Genomic DNA, 24,299 nt, shown 5'->3' with positions numbered 1-24,299 from the left:
GACCTTCTTGCTGTGCGACAACCGTGTCAAAAACTGATTCATCCACCCTTCAAGTCCTGTAAAGACTCAACTCATGCAAAAGATTAGGTTGGATTTTTTGCTTTCTGTGAATCTTGTTTACTGATGTTTTCTAGATTGCATTCCTCTAGATGAGTTAATGTTTAATAGGCATGATGTTCTCTGAATGGTGATGATTGCTCCAAACCAGGTAGGAGATCACTTTCTGAGGAGTAATTTAAGTATCTTGGTGTCTTCTTTGACTGAAGGCTAATGCTGAGGGTGCTTCAGTCTGTCATGCTGAAGAAAGACCTGAGCCAAAAAGTAAAGCTCTTGAGTTACTGGCGCATGTATGTTTTCAACCCTCACCTTTGGCTTTGAGCTCAGGCTTCAAGCAGCGGATTCATTCTTAAAGATAAATAAGGAGCTCTATCATCACACAGAAGTGTAAAGTAGAGCTTCTGGTTCTCCTCATTAAAAGTAGTCCGTGGAGGGCATCTAATCCGGGCATCTGCTGGACACCTGACTTTTAAAGTTTCCAGACATGTCCTGTTAGGAGAAGCCCTCAGGCACTCTAATCTCTTGACATGAGAGTTTGGGTTGTCTGTGTTGGAAGAGAGTTGTTTCTAGAAACATAAGGATTCCCAAAGGTGCTACTGACTAAAAGACCATCATTGGACTGCTTGGTTTCTCACAGGATGGAGGGTCTTCTACCAGTGGGGCTCCTTATTTGTTAAATTACTGAAAGATGGCCTTGCAGCATGACTTTAAACCCAGATAGTGTTTTGAAATTATTTTCTCTCCGACCACAAAGACAGAAGAATGCAGAGACCCTCCCTCTCTATGATTTGTCATACAGGAAACCCTGAAAGTTTCACTTTGAGGGGCAGGGTTTCCTGAGGAGGCAACAAAATAATCACAGAATTCATTGAAATGTAAATGTGCAAAATGGCCGCAGAGTTTTCTGCTTTAAAATGTTATTTTCTTAAGCATTTTAATGCAAATCATGGTGGTTTTCCTCACTAACCAAGAGGGTTTAATGCATATTAGAGCAAAAGATTCCCAGGCAATTCAGGAAATACTCCTCATCCTCTCTGACCACCTAAGGTTGTTTGGTTTTGCTCACTCAAGTGAGTGATATTTTCCTGTTTGTATAGTTCTTTATGCATTGGTTGCAGATACTAATCATTAATTAGAATCATTTAGCTTCAGAGTAGTTCCCCACAAAAGGCTGCTGGTGGAGCATTGGATACGTCACAACCGACTGGGCTGTGAGGAGCTTGATTGTTGCTCATTTTATTACTTTATTCTTTACTTTTTATTCTTTTTGTTTATTTCTGCATCTAAATCCTCCTTTTCAGCATTTTCTCCTATTGCTGCCTTCCTTATTTTGCAGAAAACATTCAGTCTGCATGTCACTTAGCCAAACAGTGTAAATAAAGCTAAAAGGATGTCAGTGTATCTAAGAACCCATAAATTAAGTTAATTACGCCACATCAAACGGATTCCTCTTGTGAATTAGTCATAGGAAATGAGAACATGGCGAGTTTTCCTTCTGTATCGTTCAAGAAGATAAAGTTCTGGGATGATATGTTTAGGTTAATTTGGCCTACTTGACATCAGAAATCTTATGATGTGACTGCTGCTTGTCTGCACGTTGGCGTGTGAAGGACTGTTGTGAACTTTGGGCTCTAGATTAAAGCTGTACGTTTGGTTTAGGATATCAGCAATCCTCCCTGCATTAGTGTTTCAGAGAAGTGGCTCAGGGCTACATTAGCTGTTGATAAAGTGTTAATTTAATGTGTCCCTGGGGACACTATGGGCTGCCTTGCACAAATATTTATGCCTCTTTTTTCACCTTATAACCACAAACTTTAACATATTCTAGTTGAATTTCTTCCTATAGACCAACACAAAGAACTGGATTATTATAAAGATCAAATAGAGGCTTAATTTTTAAGATTTTGAATTGCAAATGACAACCATGAATCCTTTTCCTCCTATAGTTATGCACTATTTTGAGTTGATCCATTTCATTACATCTCAAATGAACAAAGTTAATTTGACAAAATGTCTGCATTTGCAATGTATGAAGAGTAAAATATGTGGTCTCTGCAGGGAAAAGTGTGAGAACATGGGAAGGAAAGCTGGAGGTTTACTTTTGGATCAGTAATCCTGCCTTCGTTACTGTTTCAGGGATGTTGCTCAAGGCCGTGCCAGCTGCTGATGAACCTGTAATTTAATGCGACCCGAAGAACAATAAAGCCTTGTGTTGTGAATTCATATCCACTTTTTTTTCCAGATTTATGGTGAGTCATTCTGTCCTGATGTCTCATCACCTCAACTCTAGCCAAGCGCAATCAGGCTTACCCCCCCACCGCCTCTTCCTGGTACCTGCCACTAAACCTAATTAATTACTTCCACCTCCCGCTCTAATTTAGGTGTTGATTAAGAGATTTGGTGTTCAAGCTGTAGAACAAGCGTCCTCTCTTTCCTCTGTCTTCACCCCAGTATAAAATAAAAGCCCTTTAACTCCAGACTCTGTCTCTAATGTGAAACCCGTGGTCACCGCTCTATTCACACCATTCACCAAGCAGATTTCCCCTGTGAGTCCGAAATTGAGTTTTCTTCTGCACAAAAGGTGGATGTTCCTTTGACATTAAAATGCTCAGTATTCCAGATGGAAGCAGACGGTCTGTCTTCTGCCAAGCACCAATGAACGATTTCATTTGCATGATAGAATTACAGAGCTCATTCAAAGGCAGGGTTTTCTATTTTCTTCTTTAATAGTATATCATTGTCAAGTGACTGGAGATATCGCCCGGTGCTCTTTTACAGACCCCATAGGCTCTCTTCTCACACTTCCTTCCATTATTTCTGATCCCTGGTACATTTGGTGAGAACATCTCCTTACCAGAAGGATCTCTGTGTTGTTTTTTTTGTTTTACTTAGGGATGATCTACTCCAAGTCCTCCACAATTAGATAGAATAAAAGTGACAAACAGCTTAACAAGTCTGCTGCTGAACATCTTTCATCCTAAATCCCGCGTCATTGTCGACATCTTAAGGTTCACTGCACGATGCTTCTGTGCAGATGTTACCAAAGCAGAGCTTGGTGTTTGTTGTGCTTTTAATGAAAAACAAATCATATTGTTGGAATGAGTCTCTGCTCTGTAATCAGGAGTAATTTCTAAAAAATAAGGAGGTCCAGCAGGCAGGGTTTTACCAAAATTCAGCACTAATGTGTCTGTTTACTGGCAAGGCTGTCTTAGGTTCATACGGTAAAGCTGAAAGTGGCCTGATTTCACTTTCTGACACATAATTTGTGTTTTTTTTAAACCTTTGGGTTGGAGTTAGGTTTAAGTCAAAACAGAGTTTGGATTAAAGCCTTTAGTGCTCATAAGAAGGCCCTTCTGTGAGTCAGTGTGACTCACTAAAAACAGGCATATGCTCCGTCTTTTCCTCAAACATCCAATATAGGAACGATCTTGCTGCTGGTATCAAGTTACAATGAAGTTGTACAAGTCATGGTTTGAAAACTGATAATTTTCCGTCCTACTAAAGGCTTTTTAGTGAGATGCCAAAGAAAGAAAAACATAGATTGGCCCCTCCACATGTTGCTGTGCACTGCTGATCATCTGGCTGAAAGAAGGCTACTTCACTCTTCAATTGCTTACAACAGAAAACAAGTCGAAGTTGTGTCCGTCTGTGTTTACAGCTCAGGAACAAATTACTGGAAACCAGCAGCACTAATTGAAAATCAGTACTTTTTCCCACAAATACTGATTTCTAAACTCCACCTAAGTTAAAACATTAGTGTTGTGCTGTTTGAAAAGGACATATGTTTGTTGTGTAATTCAAGGCTCAAATGTACATTTTTGTTTTAACAATTTGTTGTTTTAACAACTTGGAATTGACGAGAAATGTTGTCAGGCGAAGATGGAATACAAATAATGTTAATTTTACACAAGAACATGCCTATAAATAATAAATTCAAAGAAGCAGAACAATTTTCTAAGTGGTTTCAAATGTTTTCTGTAATAAGTAAATGTTGTGGATGAAATTATTATAATAGTGATCATTTTTAATTCGTTTTCTGTTTCGATACTTAAACATTTTCCAAGGAATAACATTTATTGTTATAAAGATCAGCAACCTACAATCAACCCATTATCTGTTTGTGCAAAACCAATAAGCAGATGGCAGGAGCTATTTAGAGCAATGACGCCTAAAGCTTTCCTGTATATAACAGTTGACAAGATGACACTGGCTAGAAGAGTTAGCATCCTTGATGGAAGTAGTTGAACAAGTATTTGGAAAGCAGGTTTGTGATTTTGATATAGAAAAATCATAAAAGAAATCAATGCGCTAACCTTGCTGGGTATTGCATCTCATGTCATTGAGTTCTCAACCCTTGATCCTTTTCATTCATGTCTGATCAGATGAGCCAAACCAGGAAAGGAAACCAGGAAAGGAATATGAATCATTCATCTGTGGAAGGCAAGGGAAGTTTATGGGTATAGCACATTTCAGAAAGAAGACAATTCAAAATGCTGTACATGATGAAAATGTACATTTCAGTGACAAAAAACATACAACGAAGGAAAAAGAAATATCCTTTCTGTAAAAAATCAATTTATGGACCTTTTAAACTTTTCGAAAGATGTTCCTTACATGATGTGTGAAGTGCTGTAGTATTAGTCTGACTGTTTCATGTTTTCTGTAATGCACTGGGCTGTTTTTGCAAATACAATAGTCTGTTTTTGTTTAACCAGTCCGCTAAGTTCCCATTATTCAAAGTTAACTTAAGAACTTTAGTCAAATACAGATATTTTTAAAGCAAGAAAGCTACTTCAGTATTTATAGGACATGTTCTATCAGCTTCAAAAACATTTTCTGATACGGTTACCATTCGTAACAGCATGCAATTCAGAGTTGGACCCCTTATTTTGCCAAAAAAGGTGGACTTCAGCGAGTCTCCAGCTTGCTTTCTCCCTCCCGCAGTTCTTATGCTTACCTTCAAAAAACTCCCTTAAGAATAAAAAGTTGGGAATGGAAAATAGAAAATGACTTGTGCACCTAAGCCCCTGACCCATCCGCCCTCTCATCCCTCAGTCAATTTCCAGTCGGTGGGCTTCTCAAATTGAGAGGATGATTTTCCTAATCCCTGCGGATGCATTCGAGGATGGAAGCGAAATGTTTCAACTGTACCTATTTCCAGCCGCGTAGACGTCCTGATGGGTGGTAGACTGGCAGCTCAGTTAGCTGACTGGATGAAGAGAAAAGGGTGTTTACAGGATGAGCTCTGCTTTTATGTACATCATCCCCTTTTTCCCAGCATGTTTTCCAATGACTCTGTGGGTGTCTAAGCTGTAGGCCCCCGGGGGTTTTTACTGCTAATGTACAAAGTGCATCTAAAGTGAAATGTGAAATAGGTTTGGATTTGAATTAATAATTTTTCAGAATAAAAGAAGCTGAAGGGGAGTGTGCTAATGAGATAGTTTGGAACATCACTTGTTTCCTGCAGTTGTCAGCATGAAACTGTCCAAAAGGAATGAAGGACGGCACAGGAAAAATAAGGAGAAAAAACTAAAACCCCCACTTAAACAAAATCAGCAAACAACCAGTTGAACTGACTGATGGAAGTAAAATGAATCACTGGCTTTTTGAAACTTGCACAAAATTACTGCTTTACCCAAAATCTTCACCCACTTTTTATGCCTTTTGAAAATGTATTTTATGTCAAGTTCCAACATCCTGTTTATGTGAGGAATTAAGTCTGATTAAGTGTTAGGTTTCATGTTCTTCTCTGAATCAAGTAATCCCAGTTGACTAAAACATGAATGTAAGGGACAGATTGTTGTACAAAAGTTTCCATAAATGTTTCTACCGTCACTGGAGAAACTAAAATACACTGGATTCAGTTGCCTGTAGAATCACTTTCAGCAGGAAAAGTCTTTCAAATCATTGTGGAGGATATTTGGTCCGCTTTTCATTACAACATTGCTTCAGTTTATTGAGGTATGCAAATGGTGGTGGATTTTCGGAGAACACCACCCCCATACACCCCCCTCACCATCCTCAACAACACTGTATCGGCCGTGGACCACTTCAGGTTCTTAGGAACCACCATCTCTGAGGACCTGAGATGGTCTTCACACATAGACACTGTTTGAAAGAAGGCCCAGCAGAGACTGTACTTCCTGAGGCAACTCAAGAAGTTCAACCCTCCACAGGAGCTGCTGGTCATCTTCTACACTGCCATCATTCAGTTTGTCCTGTCTTCATCCATCTCAGTGTGGTTTGGCTCATCAACAAAACAGGACAGGTCCAGACTGCAACGAATAATCAGGACTGCAGAGAGAATAATCAGGGCTGACCTTCCCTCCATCCAGGACTTACACAGGCCTAGGGTCAGGAAAAGAGCTGCTAAAATCTTTGCAGACCCCACACACCCTGCACATAAACTGTTTAGAGTTTTACCTTCAGGCCGCCGCTACAGAGCACTGTTCACTAAAACCAGCCGCCACAAAGACAGTTTCTTCCCCCAGGCTGTTTCTCTGTTGAACATTGAATAAAGTACAAAACAACAGCATACAGATGTTGCAAATGCACCTTTTCTATTAGATATGTGTATATTGTATATTGTAAATTGTAAATTTGTATATTCTGTAATGCAAAAACAGAACAAAAGAGCAAAGTGTACCGGAGTCAAATTCCTTGTTTGTATGCACGAACTTGGCAATAAAGCTGATTCTGATTTCAATTACATTTTAGGTCTGCTTTTATATCTCTTTTGAAAACTCATCTTTTTAGACAGGCTTTTTATTGCTGATTTTAATGCTTATATTACCAACCTCATATTTTATTGCTTTTTGCTGTTGGAGAGTCTGAGGTAGATCTCTTAGGTACTTTGTCATTTCTGGAAGCATTGCATGCTCGGTACTTTGGGTAAATCTGTTGAGATGTCGAGTCCTGGGAAGTTTGCCACTGTCTTAATTTTTTTTCTACTTGTAAACAATCTCTCTGTAGAATGATGTTCTTCTAATAGTTTGGAAATTGTTGGCAAGAACAGTTGCTTTTCTGAGGTCACTGCAGAGGTCTGTTTTTATGTTAACACACACCACTGTGCTCAATAGCTACGATCTGCCAAAACTCTTGCTTTTATAGAGGTGTTTAACCCTGCTGATGATAAGTTTTCTAGTACTATAAATTGCAGCACCTGGTTAATTGTTTCCCTCTTAAAATCCAGCAAAAACAGCTTGGGTGTACTTCCGTGTTTACATGACTGTATTGACATTGATTGAAGTTAGTTTTACAAATAGTTCTAAGCTGTCCTTTACTTTTTCTCTTGATTTCAAACACTAAAGATAAGAAATATCTTACCTTTATTGCTGCACTCATTTACCTTTACCTTGAACTTAAATGAACCCAAACAACACACATATATGGGATATATTGATTGAGTACTATATTACACTTTTAATGACTCTGTTTTAGTTATATTTATACCTGATTTTCCACACCTCTGTTTTGAAAGCTGGCGCATTCAAAATTCAATTTTAGCAGATAATTTAATGGGGGTGGATTGGATTTCAGTGGCTTTGATGTAGAGCGGATTATCATCGGCGTAGGAGTGGATATGGAGTCATTTCCTTGCTGTAGGAGATGGAAGGATGGATAGATTGATGGGAGAAGACCTGGGACAACTATACATGTTGATCTGTTAGTGTCTGTTTCTATTAATTTCTTTCCTGTATGAAACCCTTCCTGTGAAGTTTGAACGTGGTCACACTGGCTTTTTGCTATCTGCTGCTTACAGTAGCAGATAAGAGCTGCTCAGGATTTTTTTCCAAGCACCTTAAAGCACACATTTTCAAGGCTTTAGATTTGGCTGCCAAGCAACGACCTAATCTGTAGCAGACTCAGGGAAGGTTATCATCTCATGCAAGTTTCATATCTCGAACAGATTCCTTTTACACTCGGCACAACTTATTCTAAGACGAAAGTAATGAAAAAAAAAATCATTATGTAATTTAAGGTTAATGAACTAAGGCATCCTCAGCAGTTTCCATGTGGCATCATGGGCGTAGTAGTTTGGAGCAGTGTTTTTCAACCCTGGTCTTGAAGGCAGACTAACCTGAATGCTTTAGATGTTTACCCTGCTTCAGCACATCTGATTTCAATCGATGGTGGATTTACAGGCTTTTGGTGAACTGCAATCATCTGAATCAGGTGTGTTTAAAGCAGACATGTCTAAAACATGCAGGACGATGTGCTTTGAAGGCCAGGGTTAAAAAACACTGGTGTTTATGTGCCTGGTGTAACTGTATTAGCTGGATTGTCTGTGTGTCCATTCTGGCAACTCTTGACTTTTTTTTGTGTGTCTGTATATCTTTTTACAAATATATAAATTTATATTATTACAATGTAAAAAAAACAAAATTTTGTGACTAATATCTAAAACTGGCACCTAAGGGGTTGAAATGTCAAAAAAAATTCATGAATACTATGTATGAAAACTGAAGTAAATAATAGAATTTAATGAAAACATAAAAAAGATATGTTCATTTTAACAATCTTTATTTGTTTTTCAGTGAAGGAGTCAAAGCGCAATGTACTCAATTTCCAACAACTGCCCAGAAAATAAAATGCTGCGATTTTTGTAAAGATTGTCCCCCCCTAGATAAACACAAAAGAATAAGACTTGCATTTATATGGTTAGAGTTAAAAAAAAATTATTCTAAATGTTATGTATGGTCCGGATTAAGACAAACAATGGGTGAAGTTATGATACTAAATGTTTCTATGATCTACTAAGATGTTTTGTGTCTTGGGGTACACAGGTGGAGCACAGAAAGGGCTTTGAAGATGAATTTCTAGCAGTTATCCTGAAATGGAAGTGAACAGCAGCACATGCAGTGTTTATTCAGCTCCCATAAATGACAGAAGAGATATGAAATCCAGAACCCGCATCATGTGAAACCCTTTTGTTTACAAATTATTGTCAACATGTTTTAACTTGATTGCTTTTAAATTGACTTTTACAGAAGCTACTAACTGCAGCGAGATTGTCATCGCGCCACAACAACTCAGTTGGTTGGAGATGATAGGGGGCATTGTGTAATTGCTTGTTAAAAGAAAATATGCAACGGGCACGATGGGTTAAATGACAATTAGCTCAGTATGTGTTCTGGCCTAGATCCATGCAGGGGATGCAGAGGGAAAAGCTTTTGCTCGCTGTGGCTTGAAGTACTTCAGAGCTCTGGGTTCACTCTGCGTTTTACTTGACAGGTCTGGCTAAACCGTCATCCTGTTGCTTCTATTCCTGGTCCCCTCCCCTCCCATCCCTGGCCCTGCTCTCACTGGGATGCTGGGGTGAGTACGCAGTGACAACTCCCACCCTCCCTGCTGAGTGTCAGTTCACTGGCCCCCTTTTTTTCCTGAAATGACAGAGACTGAGTGAGGGGGGGTTGGAACATGTCAAAGAGAGAAGTGTGTGGGTCCTAACCTTCCCCCCGGCCTGTTCTCTCCTCCTTGCCATCTCTTGGCTATTTTTCCTTCACTTTCGCTCTTGTATTTAATTCTCAGAGCGGAACGGCTGGCGCTCTTACAGTTGCTGATGGAAGGCGCTCGGACTGGAATTTACTTTCAAACACACATGAGCGCTCGTGCACAGACACTCCAATGATCCCTGTGCTGTTCGTTCAGCGCGCTGATCCTCTGCCACATATATGAAATGATTGCTGCACGAGCACAGAACCCCTCAGTGTCTCAGTCTGTTGGAAACACTCAGTAGCAACCTCCTGACAGTTCTCCAGACACACTCTGTCCACAGAGATAACAGATAAAAGCTGTTTTCTTAAGTCCTTTCCGATGTCTTCTTTTCCAACTCATGTCTCTCTTTCTCTCTGTCTCCCTGCGCTGTGAGATGTGGGCGTTGGCAGGGTCTGTGTTTGACTCTGTGTCTGCGGGAATGGATTTCACTGCTTGTGTTTGCATTCATGCTGCGTCTCATCGCTTTGTTTGTGCCGTTGCGTGAATCATAGGCAGAGCTGACTACTGATGAAACAATCATGTATACTGTACATTCTGAGTGCAATACCTACATTTTGATGCTAAAGAACAAGGATTTGAAACAAAAAAAAACTTCCTTTTGGTGGAAGAAAGAAGACCCAGAATGATGAGAAGAAAAAGAGGTGTGAAGCATTTCCGCTGCCCAGAGGATGCAGAATGAAGCTACACATGTGCAACATGACAATTTATTAAATTCTTACTCTGAGATGTACACTCATAGGGGGGAAAGGTACATCATTGCAGCTTAACTAGAATTTAAGACAAAAAGTTTTGGCAGTTTAAAGTATACAGGTGTCTGTTTAAACGATGTCAATGTGGGAAGACATCAACAATGACCTATAGAGAGGCAACAGAAGTTGAATTTAAAGTCTACCATTCCACAGAGTATTGTTTTCAAATGGAAACATTTAAGACTTTTCATCCAAATGGATGACCCAGCAAATTCACTCCAAGGGTAGACAATGCAATGCTCAGAGAAACAAAACAAGTGATAAGAAATACTGAACAAGGACGGCTTGTTTAGAAGGGTTGCTGGAGGAGCATCTTCTCTCTAAAAAGCTCATGGCAGCAAGACTAATGTTTGCAAAGCAGCATCCAAATGAACCACAAGACCAGTGGAAAATTGCTATTTGGGCAGATGAGAACAAAGTAGAGATGCTTGGATTGAATGCACAACACAAGGTTTGGAGAAAACCAAATATAGCATAAATACCTCATGCCAACTGACAACACAGTGGTGCAGGGCTGATGATTTTGACTTTTTTAATGCCACAGATTCTCACCTGACTCCGATCTCCTCTGTTTTTCAAAGTATACTGGAGTCAAATCTGAGACCATCTGTCTAAAAGCAGAACAAGCCCAAACTGGGTCATGATCCCAAACACAGCAGCGTATCTGCAACAGAATGGCTGAAAAAGAAAATAATCAAGGTGTTGCAGAGGAAGAGTCAAAGTCCAGGTCTCCACCTGATTAAAATAATGTGCTGGGACCTTCAGAAAGCTGTGTACGAACAAATGTTTGCAAACCTCAATCAGAAAGTACAACTTTCAGCTTGCATAGCTTGTGTCTTGCATAGCTTGCACACACATTCCCCTTTACCAGGAGACCTAGAAGTGGTTGCATGCTTACTGGTTATCATTCAATGAAAAATGGAGCTGGAAGTTGGAAAATCTGTCAAAATAAGAGCTGCCAAATATTCCTTTGAAGATGAAGTATTCTGGCACTGTGTGAACTTTTTTATTCTTATTTTACCATGCTGACATCAACTTGCCAAGTAAGTCCTATTTGCAGGCCTTGGAGAGGTCAGTTGAAGATGTATTTTAATGAAATGAAAAGTATGAATTGGATTTTCAGTGGTTAGACTGTTGCGGATACATCTGTCAAACACATCACTTTCATCTATCCTCCCATATAGAAACAACCTTCAGCTTCCTTATATCCTGTTAAATATGTAAAACTCAACGTCATTCAACTGTTTTAGAGGTGCAAGGCTGAGGAGATGGCTGTTTTATAAAAGAAAAATTGGACAAGAAGACAATTTTTCACTCTTTGCAAGACCCGATTGGCAGCAAGGTATCACCACAGTAACCTGAGAATAAAGCCAGAGTGCGAGACCACAGGGAGCAGAAGTTATTTTAAAAAGCAGTTTAATTTAGCTGCTTGATCAAGTTGTGTCCAAATTGCTCAGAGTTAAGCCTCTCAGGTATTAATCGTCCAGCTGTCGTTTTATTTGGCTTGGATACAATATTTGAGATCTAACTGGGGCACAACAAAGACATTTAAATGGTCTCATGTGGCTCTGAAACAGTTTAAAAAATAAATATAAAAACCATTCACGTTTACATAAATTAGGAAGAAGACTTGATAAATCAAATATTTGTTTTTGCATGAAGAAATTAGAGCAGCCACATGTTTGATGTTTTCGGTTGTCTAGGAAAATGTTTACCGCTACTTTGTGATCCACTGGTAGAAATCTTGTAAGATGAGGGGTCTGCAGCCATATGTCATCCTCTCTGCATGTTCGGATGGTTTGTTACTTCAATAGAAGGGCTATCATCAGTGGATAATTGTCCCACAGATGTTGGCCCGCCCACATCAGGGTATCAGTTTCTAATCTTTGTCCACAGATGGATTAATTACCAGCTTTAATCAACCTGCTTTGACCAAAATAACACAGTGCAGTCACGCTGATGTCCTGATTTTAATGGATACTCGCATACAAGACAACTGCCAAAACTGTTCCCCCCAGATTTCAAATTAAATTATATTTTAGTTTATTCCAATAGAAATGACCTGTAGTTTACAGACCCAGTGGGACCTTTCTGTCTGTCTGCAATCTAATCACTTGAATTCAGCAGAACCAAGCTAATTCTGATCTTCTGTGATTGCCTGGGGGTGAGGAAGGACTCAGTACTTTCTATAAGAAAGAAAAAACAAAGCTCAGATTTCATAATTTGTACAGGAAAGAGACATGGCTTAATACAAATGCAGTGAGCCAAGAGTACTTCCTGTGGAAGTAAAAAAACAGGGAGGATATTCAAAATTTACCGCAGTAATGCCACAGGAGCATTGAGTCATCAGTACGTTCTATGGGATACAAGAGTACATTAAGTTAATGGCAGCTACAGCTGTATCTTTGACTCTATCCAGGGAACACACAGCTATGCGAAGAATCAGTGAGCCAGGTTCAATGGTAGAGGTAACCTTGACAACTTGACAACACATTGTTATGGGAGGAATAGCCTTGTCAATGATTCCTTCAAGGAAAGAAACACAGCTAAACACAGACGCATTGAACCAGATGTACATTCTATAGAAAGCGAGATAATACAAAGCTGATGGCAACCATAGTTACAAACAACCCAGAAATGCAGAGCAGCAGAGTGATAAAAAGTGTCCTTTAAAACATAATCACCTAACATCATTGTGCTGCCAAATTGGTAAGATGTCCGACCTGTAGGAGGCAGAACCGTTTCTGCCAATCATTATAAACTAGAGCAACCTGACAGGATGTATCACCTCAACACAATAACAACCCTCCATCTGTTTCACATCAAACCTTCACAAAGGAGAAGTAGCTGCGACGTTTGCCTGGAGCTACACCAAGCAGGTCAGAGGAAATCAGAGGAGGTGGCACTCAGAACGACATTCACATTCAAATATAATTAGTCTGCTGCCATGTTTGAAGTGAGGAAGGACAAATAGGAAAAAAATGGAACAAGAATGAAACCGACAGCAGCTGGTACCTAATCCAATAAATGATTATTCATTATAAATAATAAGAACCACAAGTCACTTTTGATTAATGATGTGTGTGATATATTAAGTCTGCCAACATGTCCACACATTCTCATTTAGGTTTCAGTTAATAATGTTTTTTGTTAAAGAGCATCTCAACCCCCACGATTGCTGTTGTGTCCCTTGACGTTTACGTTTGAAAGTGGGTTATCTCTGGATTTCTGAGCAGGAGCTGACTTGTTCACCTGAGGTTTGAAATGCTGCTTTGTTGGTGCAACAACAGCGTTCTACTTTTAGGTTGCTGTTGACAGCGCTTTCTTTCAGGTGTTATAGAGGCCATGAATGCAGTCATATAAGCTGTGTTCTCTCTAACTAATCTTAATGAGATCTTACAAAATTTTGAGTGTGAATGCAGCCTATGTGCATCAGATGGTAAAATAAAAACGCCTTCAACTTAAACGTGCTTCCACATCTTCACCTTAGAGCCAGTGTGGGTCTTTGCTGACACCAGAGACAGTTTCCCCTGAGCACAGATTTACCACAGGGCTTCAGCACAGGTACCTTGTAATCACTGACGTGTCTCACTGTATCATAGCAGCCAACTATGAATCATATTAGTCAGAGAGGCATTTGATTCAATGCTAAAACATAAAAATAGCCCCACGGTCTATATACCATTTTAAAACACCAAACCTGCAAGTCAAAGTAACTGAACCACACTTCGTCTTTGGTTTACCTTTGTTTACGCGTCGTTTTTCCCTTAGAAGTTTAGTTTCTAATATTTCCATGTTGACCAGGCTCAAAATGTATTTAAAAAAGTCTAATTATTTAACACAAAAGGGCCCTGGACATGCACCTGCATCTCCTTAAACAATAAGCCAACGTTTTTTGTAAGTAATATTGTAAAGTAATCCCCTGAAAATGGGTTTTAAACAAGCTGAACAGAAGTTATGTGCTGGTTACTGATATCGGTTTATACCAAGGGTTTAGGGAGTTGAAAATCATTTTAATGAGATGCCAGAGAAACGGTGGAGTTACCAGAGTTTTATGAAACATCATGTTGCATAAAATTTGTGTTAATTCCATAAAATCATGGTGATTTTACTCAAGGTGATTGTGAGAATCTCACTCCGCCACATGTCTTCCATGGAGCTAGCTCATCCTGAGCCTCAGAATGTTCCTGCTTCTGTTTGCCTTACGCTCAAGCATCTGTGCCCTTTATTTCACCATGCCAGCATGTTTGGTTGGTCAGTTTGTATTTGATTGCCTGCAGAAGCATTGGTTTGCATTCTACTGCAGGGTCCAGTTCCGCTTTGCGGCAGACCCAACATGCATTTCTATATTGGGGGTGTTTTTGTGAGCCAGCTGCAGTTGTCTGATCTCAGATCAATGCAAGTTAGAACAGAAGCAGCTTTCACACATTCCATTACCTTAAACGGACATCTGTGTGCAGTACAATTACTGTCAGGCTGCAGGCTTGTTTAGTGGATTCACTCCCCTCTCCTGATTCGCCTGTTGGTCATTTAGTCATTTCACTGCCTTTGTCGGGGTTTCCACTAATCTGCTGTTTCGTCTCCATCACTCAGGAGCATCCTGTGTCTTTGTGTCTCCTTGACTTGCATCTCTTTGTTATTCAGCTCCTTTCCTCTCACCTTTCTGCCTTGCCGTTGCCCTCTCTTGCTTGATTTTTCATTCGTCACATCTGCTCCCCTGCTGTCTGCATTCTCCTTCATCCTCCTGTCATAGTGTTTCCTCTCCTTCATGCTGCCATTCATGTCCTCTCACCCCCTCCATCTTCTGTCTCCCCTTCTAATCTATTCAAATCAGCTTTCCTTATTGCTCACCCTTGAATTTACCCTCTTATTTTAACCATTTTCTAAATGTCTCAGGTGCCAGTTCGGATTTCTTAGAACAACATTGTCCCTCTTGCTGAAAATGACAATGTCAGAGAAAACTACCTCTTTTAGCCTGAGACATATTTCAGATTCATACGGATACTTTGCATGACATTGACAGAGTAAGTCTACTTAGCTATGCGACAGCCAAGATGTAAAAAAAATTATGATTCAGGATAAATAAATGTAGTAATAACAGATTTATGGATTTAGTATTCCGTTACAATATGTTTTACATTTTTAATCAGACAGCTGCTAACTTTAAGTCTTGTTTTTCTACACAGAAAAACAAGTTTATCCCCAAATGACTTGAAGCTTGTTTGGCAGCATTTGTTTTTTTCGGGGAGTCTCATCTACGACCTTTGAACTAAAGGTGGATCTATCATTCAAAAGAGCAACCTTTTCTGTTTTACAAGCTTATATAACAGCATAAAGAATATTTTCTTGGAAAAAACTTGGAAGACCAATTCTACACTTGTTCTTTGCTTTTATTGGATTATTTAACAGTAAATTTAAAACAGCGTTTTGCTTCTTAAACTAATAAAGTTTCAAAAAATTGCAAATATTTTCTTGCAACCTAAAGTTCTTTTAATTTAAGGCTGGAGAGCAGCAATCCCTCTTCCCCACACTGCTGGTTAGCAACTCAAAGGAGGATAATACACTTTATCCTTGTTTAAAGTAAAAAGAAAGACCAATTCAGCTTGAACTTGAAAACTACCTCTAAACTTTGTTGCATAATATACAGTATTGATGAGCTTATTATGAATGTAATATTAATTGTTGTAGCAAAAATAATTTGGCTTGTTAATAATTGTGTTTGTCTTTTAAATGCAATTAGAACATGCTGTACATTCTCATATTAAATTGAATTAAAGCCCTGGTGTTTTACTCATATTTTAAAAGGTAAAGAGGTGGTAAGATGGTAAAAACTATAACTAAATTGTTTCATTATCAGAACAACTGATTACAACAGCTAGACAACACGTTTTCAATAAAACCTTGCTGCTGAGATGGAAATGATGAGTTTTATGTTTCTTCCAGTAGCTGAATAGATGACTCATTATCTGTCGTCTGTTTGCCTTGAACCCAAAGCATAAAAACAGTAACACCGTTCACTTGTTTATTACAGATAGTCATATCATTATTGCGACATTCACCAACATCACTGCATATCGCAGGTTCCTGAATATTGTGCAGCCGCAGTATTCGTGGACAGCCTGGATCTGGTTTTGGTCCGGCAGAGAAAACTAGAGCTCTCTAAAAAGCTTTTAAAAATGTACAAAGCTTTAGAAAAACCAGCTACGTTGCAGAAAGTCTGAACACAGGTTGCACAAACTTCCCCTTCTAAGCCACCTGTCCAAGCAAAAGTGCATTACCTGATCTCCAGTTTCAGCCTTCTTGGCTCTTGCCAGGTGACATTAATGTTTCAGTTAAGTTGTTCACTGGACACCTCTAATGGGGAAAGTAAAGAAGGAGGTATGCACATTTTTGTCAGTGGCCTTTGTGCTTCACCTAGCAGCTGAAGAGGTTTGGAAAACACTAAGCTGTGTGGAATACTTTCAGAATAAACATCCTGGTTCTTATTCTTCTGCCTTTTCTGTCTGTTGGCGCTGCCTTTTTAAACGGTTGGCTGTTTCAGATGCATGTACAGTTTGCAGGCTAGCCACATGACTATTGATAATGATTTATACATTTTCAGGGTTGCACAGAAATGTCAGTGGCGTGGCCCCATGGACCTTCATGTCCTGATGCAGAGGATGGATATTTCCTCGCAGAAGGAATATGCACAAGCGAATGTGCACACAATGAATTGATCTAATGATTTGCTAACGTGTGGCCATTAGTAAAAGGTTGAATTATTTGCAGTAACCTCCAACCTTCCTGAATGGAAACCTGCGAGCAGTTGCAGTAATGGGAATAAAGAACCTGTCACCTTATATTAGTTTATCACATCTGTATCCATTCAGTCAGAACTACAATAACATTCAGTCTAATTTAAAAGATAACCATGAGATTACTGATTTCATGACTTCCTGAAGTTCGGTTCTTTATTGTCCCACAAGTGGACATTTGATGCACAGCAGCAGTCAAAAGCATAGTCCAAACATGTCAAAACAATTTCCACACTTCATGATATTCGAAAATATCAACAAGGATATTAAAAAACAAAACTGGAAAACCTTCTAACAGGTGCCAAGCTTGGTTAAAGTTGATTAAGAGCTTTAATTTCACTTGGGACACTGAGCAGGATGACTGTTGCAACAACACATTATCAGTAGGGTAAAACTAACCTGTGTCACGATGGTCTAAACTCAGCTCACGTTCCATATCTTCTCCACAGGCTGCCGATTTTATTTTTTATATATTTTTAATAAAATGGAAAACCAGAACGAAAAACAGGACTAGAAACTTTTGTTTTTAAGTATACAAACTAAGTCTGTCAGTATTTTATTTGTGAAAAATGAAAGATTCTCTGTGCGTTTATAGCTTCAGTGATTTATTTTCCTCATCAATGAGAAACATAAAATGGACCGGAGCAGATCTTAAAAGCTTCTTAAAATAGAAGCCTCCTTAATATGCTTCAGCTCCCAATTAAAGGCCCTAACACCTACAGTACAGACCAAAGGTTTGGACACACCTTCTCATTCAAAGAGTTTTCTTTATTTTCATGACTGAATATTGTAGCTTCACACTGAAAGCATCAAAACTATGAATTAACACATGTGGAATTATATACTGAACAAAAAAGTGTGAAACAACTGAAAATATGTCTTATATTCTAGGTTCTTCAAAGTAGCCACCTTTTGCTTTGATTATTGCTCCGCACACTCTTGGTATTCTGTTGATGAGCTTCAAGAGGTAGTCACCTGAAATGGTTTTCCAACAGTCTTGAAGGAGTTCCCAGAGATGCTTAGCACTTGTTGGCCCTTTTGCCTTCACTCTGCGGTCCAGCTCACCCCAAACCATCTCGATTGGGTTCAGGTCCGGTGACTGTGGAGGCCAGGTCATCTGGCGCAGCACCCATCACTCTCCTTCTTGGTCAAATAGCCCTTACACAGCCTGGAGGTGTGTTTGGGGTCATTGTCCTGTTGAAAAATAAATGATGGTCCAACTAAACGCAAACCGGATGGAATAGCATGCCGCTGCAAGATGCTGTGGTAGCCATGCTGGTTCAGTATGCCTTCAATTTTGAATAAATCCCCAACAGTGTCACCAGCAAAGCACTCACACACCATCACACCTCCTCCTCCATGCTTCACGGTGGGAACCAGGCATGTAGAGTCCATCCGTTCACCTCTTCTGCGCCGCACAAAGACATGGTGGTTGGAACCAAAGATGTCAAACTTGGACTCATCAGACCAAAGCACAGATTTCCACTGGTCTAATGACCTTTCCTTGTGTCCTTTAGCCCAAACAAGTCTCTTCTGCTTGTTGCCTGTCCTCAGCAGTGGTTTCCTAGCAGCTATTTTACCATGAAGGCCTGATTCACACAGTCTCTTCTTAACAGTTGTTCTAGAGATGTGTCTGCTGCTAGAACTCTGTGTGGCATTGACCTGTTCTCTAATCTGAGCTGCTGTTAACCTGTGATTTCTGAGGCTGGTGACTCGGATGAACTTATCGTCCGCAGCAGAGGTGACTCTTGGTCTTCCTTTCCTGGGGCGGTCCTCATGTGAGACAGTTTCTTTGTAGCGCTTGATGGTTTTTGCGACTGCACTTGGGGACACTTTCAAAGTTTTCCCAATTGTTCGGACTGACTGACCTTCATTTCTTAAAGTAATGATGGCCACTCGTTTTTCTTTACTTAGCTGATTTTTTCTTGCCATAATACAAATTCTAACAGTCTATTCAGTCTATCCACCTCCTGCACAACACAACTGATGGTCCCAACCCCATTTATAAGGCTTGAAATCCCACTTATTAAACCTGACAGGGCACACCTGTGAAGTGAAAACCATTTCAGGTGACTACCTCTTGAAGCTCATCAACAGAATGCCAAGAGTGTGCGGAGCAGTAATCAAAGCAAAAGGTGGCTAACATTAGTCTTGTGAATGAGAAGGTGTGTCTAAACTTTTGGTCTGAACTGTATATGTATATATATATATATATATATACATATATATATATATATATATATATATATATGTATATATATATATATATATATATATATATATATATATATATATATATATATATATATGCTCTGATATATTTAAGTTGTGGAATATTCTCCATGTTTTTATGTTTCGGGTGTAAAATGCTGCAAACTCTGATTCACTTGTACACAGACAGACACACGCACTTGGTTGGTGACGTTGTTGATATTCAGCACCATGTCAGCACCCTCAGTATGGCTGCGGTGGCTTATTGGTGCTGTGAGTCTCGGCTGGGCCAGCTGCACAGCATGGTGAGAATAAACCGAGCTGAGAGACGAGAATTAAAAAAAGACGAAGACAGAATGTTTTGTCTTGGTCTGCTGTAAGGAAAGCTCGGTGGTGATGATTACCGGTGAAAACTAAATTCGCAATCTGTTCATTCTTGTCTGTCTGGCTCTGGTTTCTGACCCTCTCCTCTTCTCTCTGTTTCTTCTCAGTTTAATTGTCTCACCTCGTTCTGCCACCACACTTACTATTTTTTTTACTCAGTTTTTTAAATTCCAAAACAAACCTAGATCTACCAGTTACAGTTGAAAAAATGTCTGCGAGATGCATTGAAGGTTAAGAGTTACGGTTTTCTAACTCAAAATAAAGGATAAAACTATAACATGACTGAAATGGGTTGTCAGACTTTCAGCAACAGATGGAACATCCATTTTCACTTCCATCTCTGAGTGTGTGTGTGAGGGCCCTGAAGTCCACTCATTCTTGAGGAACTCCCTGGAATCTGAGCATGGCATTCTGCTTGTCTCCACTTCGGATGTTTCTTGATGTAATGAACGTCTGAGATGGCCTTCAGAGAAAGACACCATACCTCAGGTAGCCGTGCAAGCAGTTTGGCTTAAAAACAGTGGAACGCACGTTGCCTTGTTGCAGATTTGCTAATATAGTCTTTTATTCAGACTGAGAGATGATGCAGCATCCAAACATGATTTTAAATCTTCTTCTTTAATGTAATCGAGTTGAAGTTTCTACTCTCACTGTGATGTCTAAAAGTAAAACTCCTCTTTACTTTAACACATTTAAAAACTGTTTAGTTAATTCCACTTTAACTCTGATGTTCATCTTACAGCAGAAATTAGCTGCAGATAAGATACATTATTTAACATTTATGGGTTTGCTGATGACCTGAACAAATTGTCCAAATGGGATTCGGTCCACATTCAGACCAGTGATGAGTTTTAAACATTTATGCAAAATGCAAACACTGATCCTTATGCAAGACCGTCAGGTGCTGGTAATGCTGGCTAATGGATCTATGACGTGTTCTCTGTATCTGGTGGTTTTCCTTCATTGTTTTTACTACAGGTCGGTCAGGTTACTGCCTGATAACACAATCACTCAAATATGATGCATCTACTTATTCCCCTTTGTCTGCTCCATGCTGGCTTCCTCCAAATTAAATTACACGCCCAAAGCTGATCTGCATGCTGAACCAAATCGCCTCCAAATCTGACTGTTTCTCTTGGATGTTGTTCTGTTATTCCTTCAAAAAAATGGAGATATTTAGGTTTAGACATTTAAGAGAAAACTTCATCTTATCCAGTAGTGCTTGAAGAAGCTGTTTGGTTTACTAACTGTGAACACAGTGGTATGTAGAATCTTTTACTGGGCTGACCAACGTCTAGGCTTGCATTACTAATTAACGGCTCTGTAGTGGTAATTTTCATACTTATTCCATTAAACTAGATGGAAAACTTGCAAAGTGTAATATTTACCTCTTCAGCAGTGACGTTTTTAATATCTGAACAGAACCAGTTTCCTCTACATAAAAAACCAGTTGGACTTTCAGCCCAAATACAAATACATTTAGGGAAACTCTGCAGATTCATTTGTCCATGTTAGCTACAGTACTGAATACTTGCCTGTAAAGCTTTTTCTTTTTAATTAGTTGTTTTAATGTAAAATTAAAAACTCCCATAAAAGTACTTTTGAAATAGTTTTGCTATTGACTGATCTCAGGCTTGGTTTCCTTTCCTCTTTTTGTTCATTTCCTGTTTCTGCTTTCTGCTCCGGCTCGCATCCTAAAGGCTTCACGAGGTTAATCCCATGCTATGCAATGGATCTGCCTCTCTGTTTCTTTTGTCTCTTTCCATTTCGTATCCTGTTTTCTTTTCATGGTTTCTCCGTGAACTTACTCACTCTCCAGCTGACCTTTTCCCAGCACCGGAGGGCGGGTCGGGCCGTGTTTATTTTAGTGGCTGTCTGCAGCGGAGATCTTTCACCTCTTTCCTCACACCTCTGTCTCCTCTCATTCCTCATTCTCTTTCCACTTAAACCACTCTTTATTTCTGGTTTCTGACAGCAGGATTTTATTATATTCTCTCTTCTTGCTTCATTCTAGCCTGTCTCTTTTTAGCTTAACCTGCGAGTGGTTCTTTGCTTTCTCGCTTTCCATTCGTCTTCAACCTTGGCCTCTTACAAGGGCTGAGGTCCCACACTTACTGGCAGGTGTTGGTTCTAAAAAAATAAGCTTTTGTTCTGTTTGTAATGGTTTTCAAGGACTGTAACTCATATAAAACATGCAGATGTTGAGGGGCTCTTTCATCATGGATTTCTGTGCACAGCATTGAACTTTACCCACTTTACTAGAGATATAGAAATGTGGGCTGAAAACAAATATTCTTCAGGAGTAAATTTACATGGTAGATATTAACACTCCAGTCTGCAATAAACCCCTATCTGCAGTGTTTTACAAGATTTTGGTTAAAAATTCACACTACTTCAGATTATATTTCTAACAATTTATATATATATACAGGTCCTTCTCAAAATATTAGCATATTGTGATAAAGTTAATTATTTTCCATAATGTCATGATGGAAATTTAACATTCATATATTTTAGATTCATTGCACACTAACTGAAATATTTCAGGTCTTTTATTGTCTTAATACGGATGATTTTGGCATACAGCTCATGAAAACCCAAAATTCCTATCTCACAAAATTAGCATATTTCATCCGACCAATAAAAGAAAAGTGTTTTTAATACAAAAAAACGTCAACCATCAAATAATCATGTACAGTTATGCCCTCAATACTTGGTCGGGAATCCTTTTGCAGAAATGACTGCTTCAATGCGGCGTGGCATGGAGGCAATCAGCCTGTGGCACTGCTGAGGTCTTATGGAGGCCCAGGATGCTTCGATAGCGGCCTTTAGCTCATCCAGAGTGTTGGGTCTTGAGTCTCTCAACGTTCTCTTCACAATATCCCACAGATTCTCTATGGGGTTCAGGTCAGGAGAGTTGGCAGGCCAATTGAGCACAGTGATACCATGGTCAGTAAACCATTTACCAGTGGTTTTGGCACTGTGAGCAGGTGCCAGGTCGTGCTGAAAAATGAAATCTTCATCTCCATAAAGCTTTTCAGCAGATGGAAGCATGAAGTGCTCCAAAATCTCCTGATAGCTAGCTGCATTGACCCTGCCCTTGATAAAACACAGTGGAACAACACCAGCAGCTGACACGGCACCCCAGACCATCACTGACTGTGGGTACTTGACACTGGACCTCTGGCATTTTGGCATTTCCTTCTCCCCAGTCTTCCTCCAGACTCTGGCACCTTGATTTCTGAATGACATGCAGAATTTGCTTTCATCCGAAAAAAGTACTTTGGACCACTGAGCAACAGTCCAGTGCTGCTTCTCTGTAGCCCAGGTCAGGCGCTTCTGCCGCTGTTTCTGGTTCAAAAGTGGCTTGACCTGGGGAATGCGGCACCTGTAGCCCATTTCCTGCTCACGCCTGTGCACGGTGGCTCTGGATGTTTCTACTCCAGACTCAGTCCACTGCTTCTGCAGGTCCCCCAAGGTCTGGAGTCAGGTCAGCAGTCAGGTCGGCAGTCTTACCCATGATTGGTGTTTTGAGTGATGAACCAGGCTGGGAGTTTTAAAGGCCTCAGGAATCTTTTGCAGGTGTTTAGAGTTAACTCGTTGATTCAGATGATGAGGTTCATAGCTCGTTTAGAGACCCTTTTAATGATATGCTAATTTTGTGAGATAGGAATTTTGGGTTTTCATGAGCTGTATGCCAAAATCATCCGTATTAAGACAATAAAAGACCTGAAATATTTCAGTTAGTGTGCAATTAATCTAAAATATATGAATGTTAAATTTTCATCATGACATTATGGAAAATAATGAACTTTATCACAATATGCTAATATTTTGAGAAGGACCTGTATTATTGAAACTGCAGATGCCAAACAATATGCCATCCAATGTAATAGGATCTGTTAGTAAATTGTCCAATATTTCAAACCTTCACAAAATGAGAGTTTCATGAACCTAAATACAGGAAAACATCACAACAACAAAGAACGGTCATTTTGGGCTGATCGACAAATAAAACTGTTTCGTGGTCAATTTTTACAGCTAAATGTGACTACAGTTCAGGCCTTGGTGCAACAGTTCCCACTGTTTTATGCAGAAGCTCACAGTGGTGAGGACATGTGATGAAGGAAAAGAGAGAAGTCAGAAAAATGTGGGTTTATTTATAATCAGCATTGTGATAGCAATATTCAGCAATATTATCATTGTTGGAAGTTTCCCTCATACCATGAAGCTGTAGAAAAAAACCTGGTAACTCTGAAGCCTTTCCTGTTGTTTCATTAAAAAAGATTTCACCTGTAGGAACAGGATGTTTGCTTGTTTTCTGTAAACTTTAAACCATGTAATACCTTTAGACCTGTGTTTATCCAACTAAAGTAATTATCTTGCAGTCGATCATTTACGTGGATTTTCAAAAAGGGTCCATTAAACTTTAAGCCATGTTAGTATAACCCGTATTTATAAATGCACTGTGTGTTACTTTGATACAGTAAAAAATAGATTACTGGACCTGCATGATCTTTGAACTCCTTGATTTTCAAACATTAAAATGGGAATTGCATCTTAAGAGTTAAAGCGACAGTTAACAGGATATGTAACATGGACTGTT

At 39.5% G+C, this 24,299-nt stretch overlaps 1 protein-coding gene across 6 annotated transcripts in view; it reads left to right on the top strand.

Annotated features, from left to right (window-relative positions):
- The window catches only part of pvrl2l (PVR cell adhesion molecule related 2 like), a 396,229-nt gene that overhangs the window by 11,094 nt on the left and 360,836 nt on the right, over positions 1-24,299 (top strand). For 5 of the 6 annotated variants that reach the window (XM_047383829.1, XM_047383830.1, XM_047383828.1 and 2 more), the window contains exon 2: positions 9,292-9,375. The exons of the other annotated variant lie outside the window; for it this stretch is intronic. In XM_047383829.1, coding sequence (XP_047239785.1) covers positions 9,292-9,375 — 84 coding nt within the window. The remainder of the gene's footprint in view (positions 1-9,291; positions 9,376-24,299) is intronic. 6 annotated transcript variants of the gene reach the window in all.

This window comes from Girardinichthys multiradiatus, chromosome 13 (genome assembly GCF_021462225.1).
Source record: "Girardinichthys multiradiatus isolate DD_20200921_A chromosome 13, DD_fGirMul_XY1, whole genome shotgun sequence".
In the NCBI taxonomy this organism is placed as follows: Eukaryota; Metazoa; Chordata; class Actinopteri; order Cyprinodontiformes; family Goodeidae; genus Girardinichthys; species Girardinichthys multiradiatus.
The sequence above is the reverse complement of the archived record's forward strand: the minus strand, read 5'-3'. Positions and strand labels throughout refer to the sequence as shown.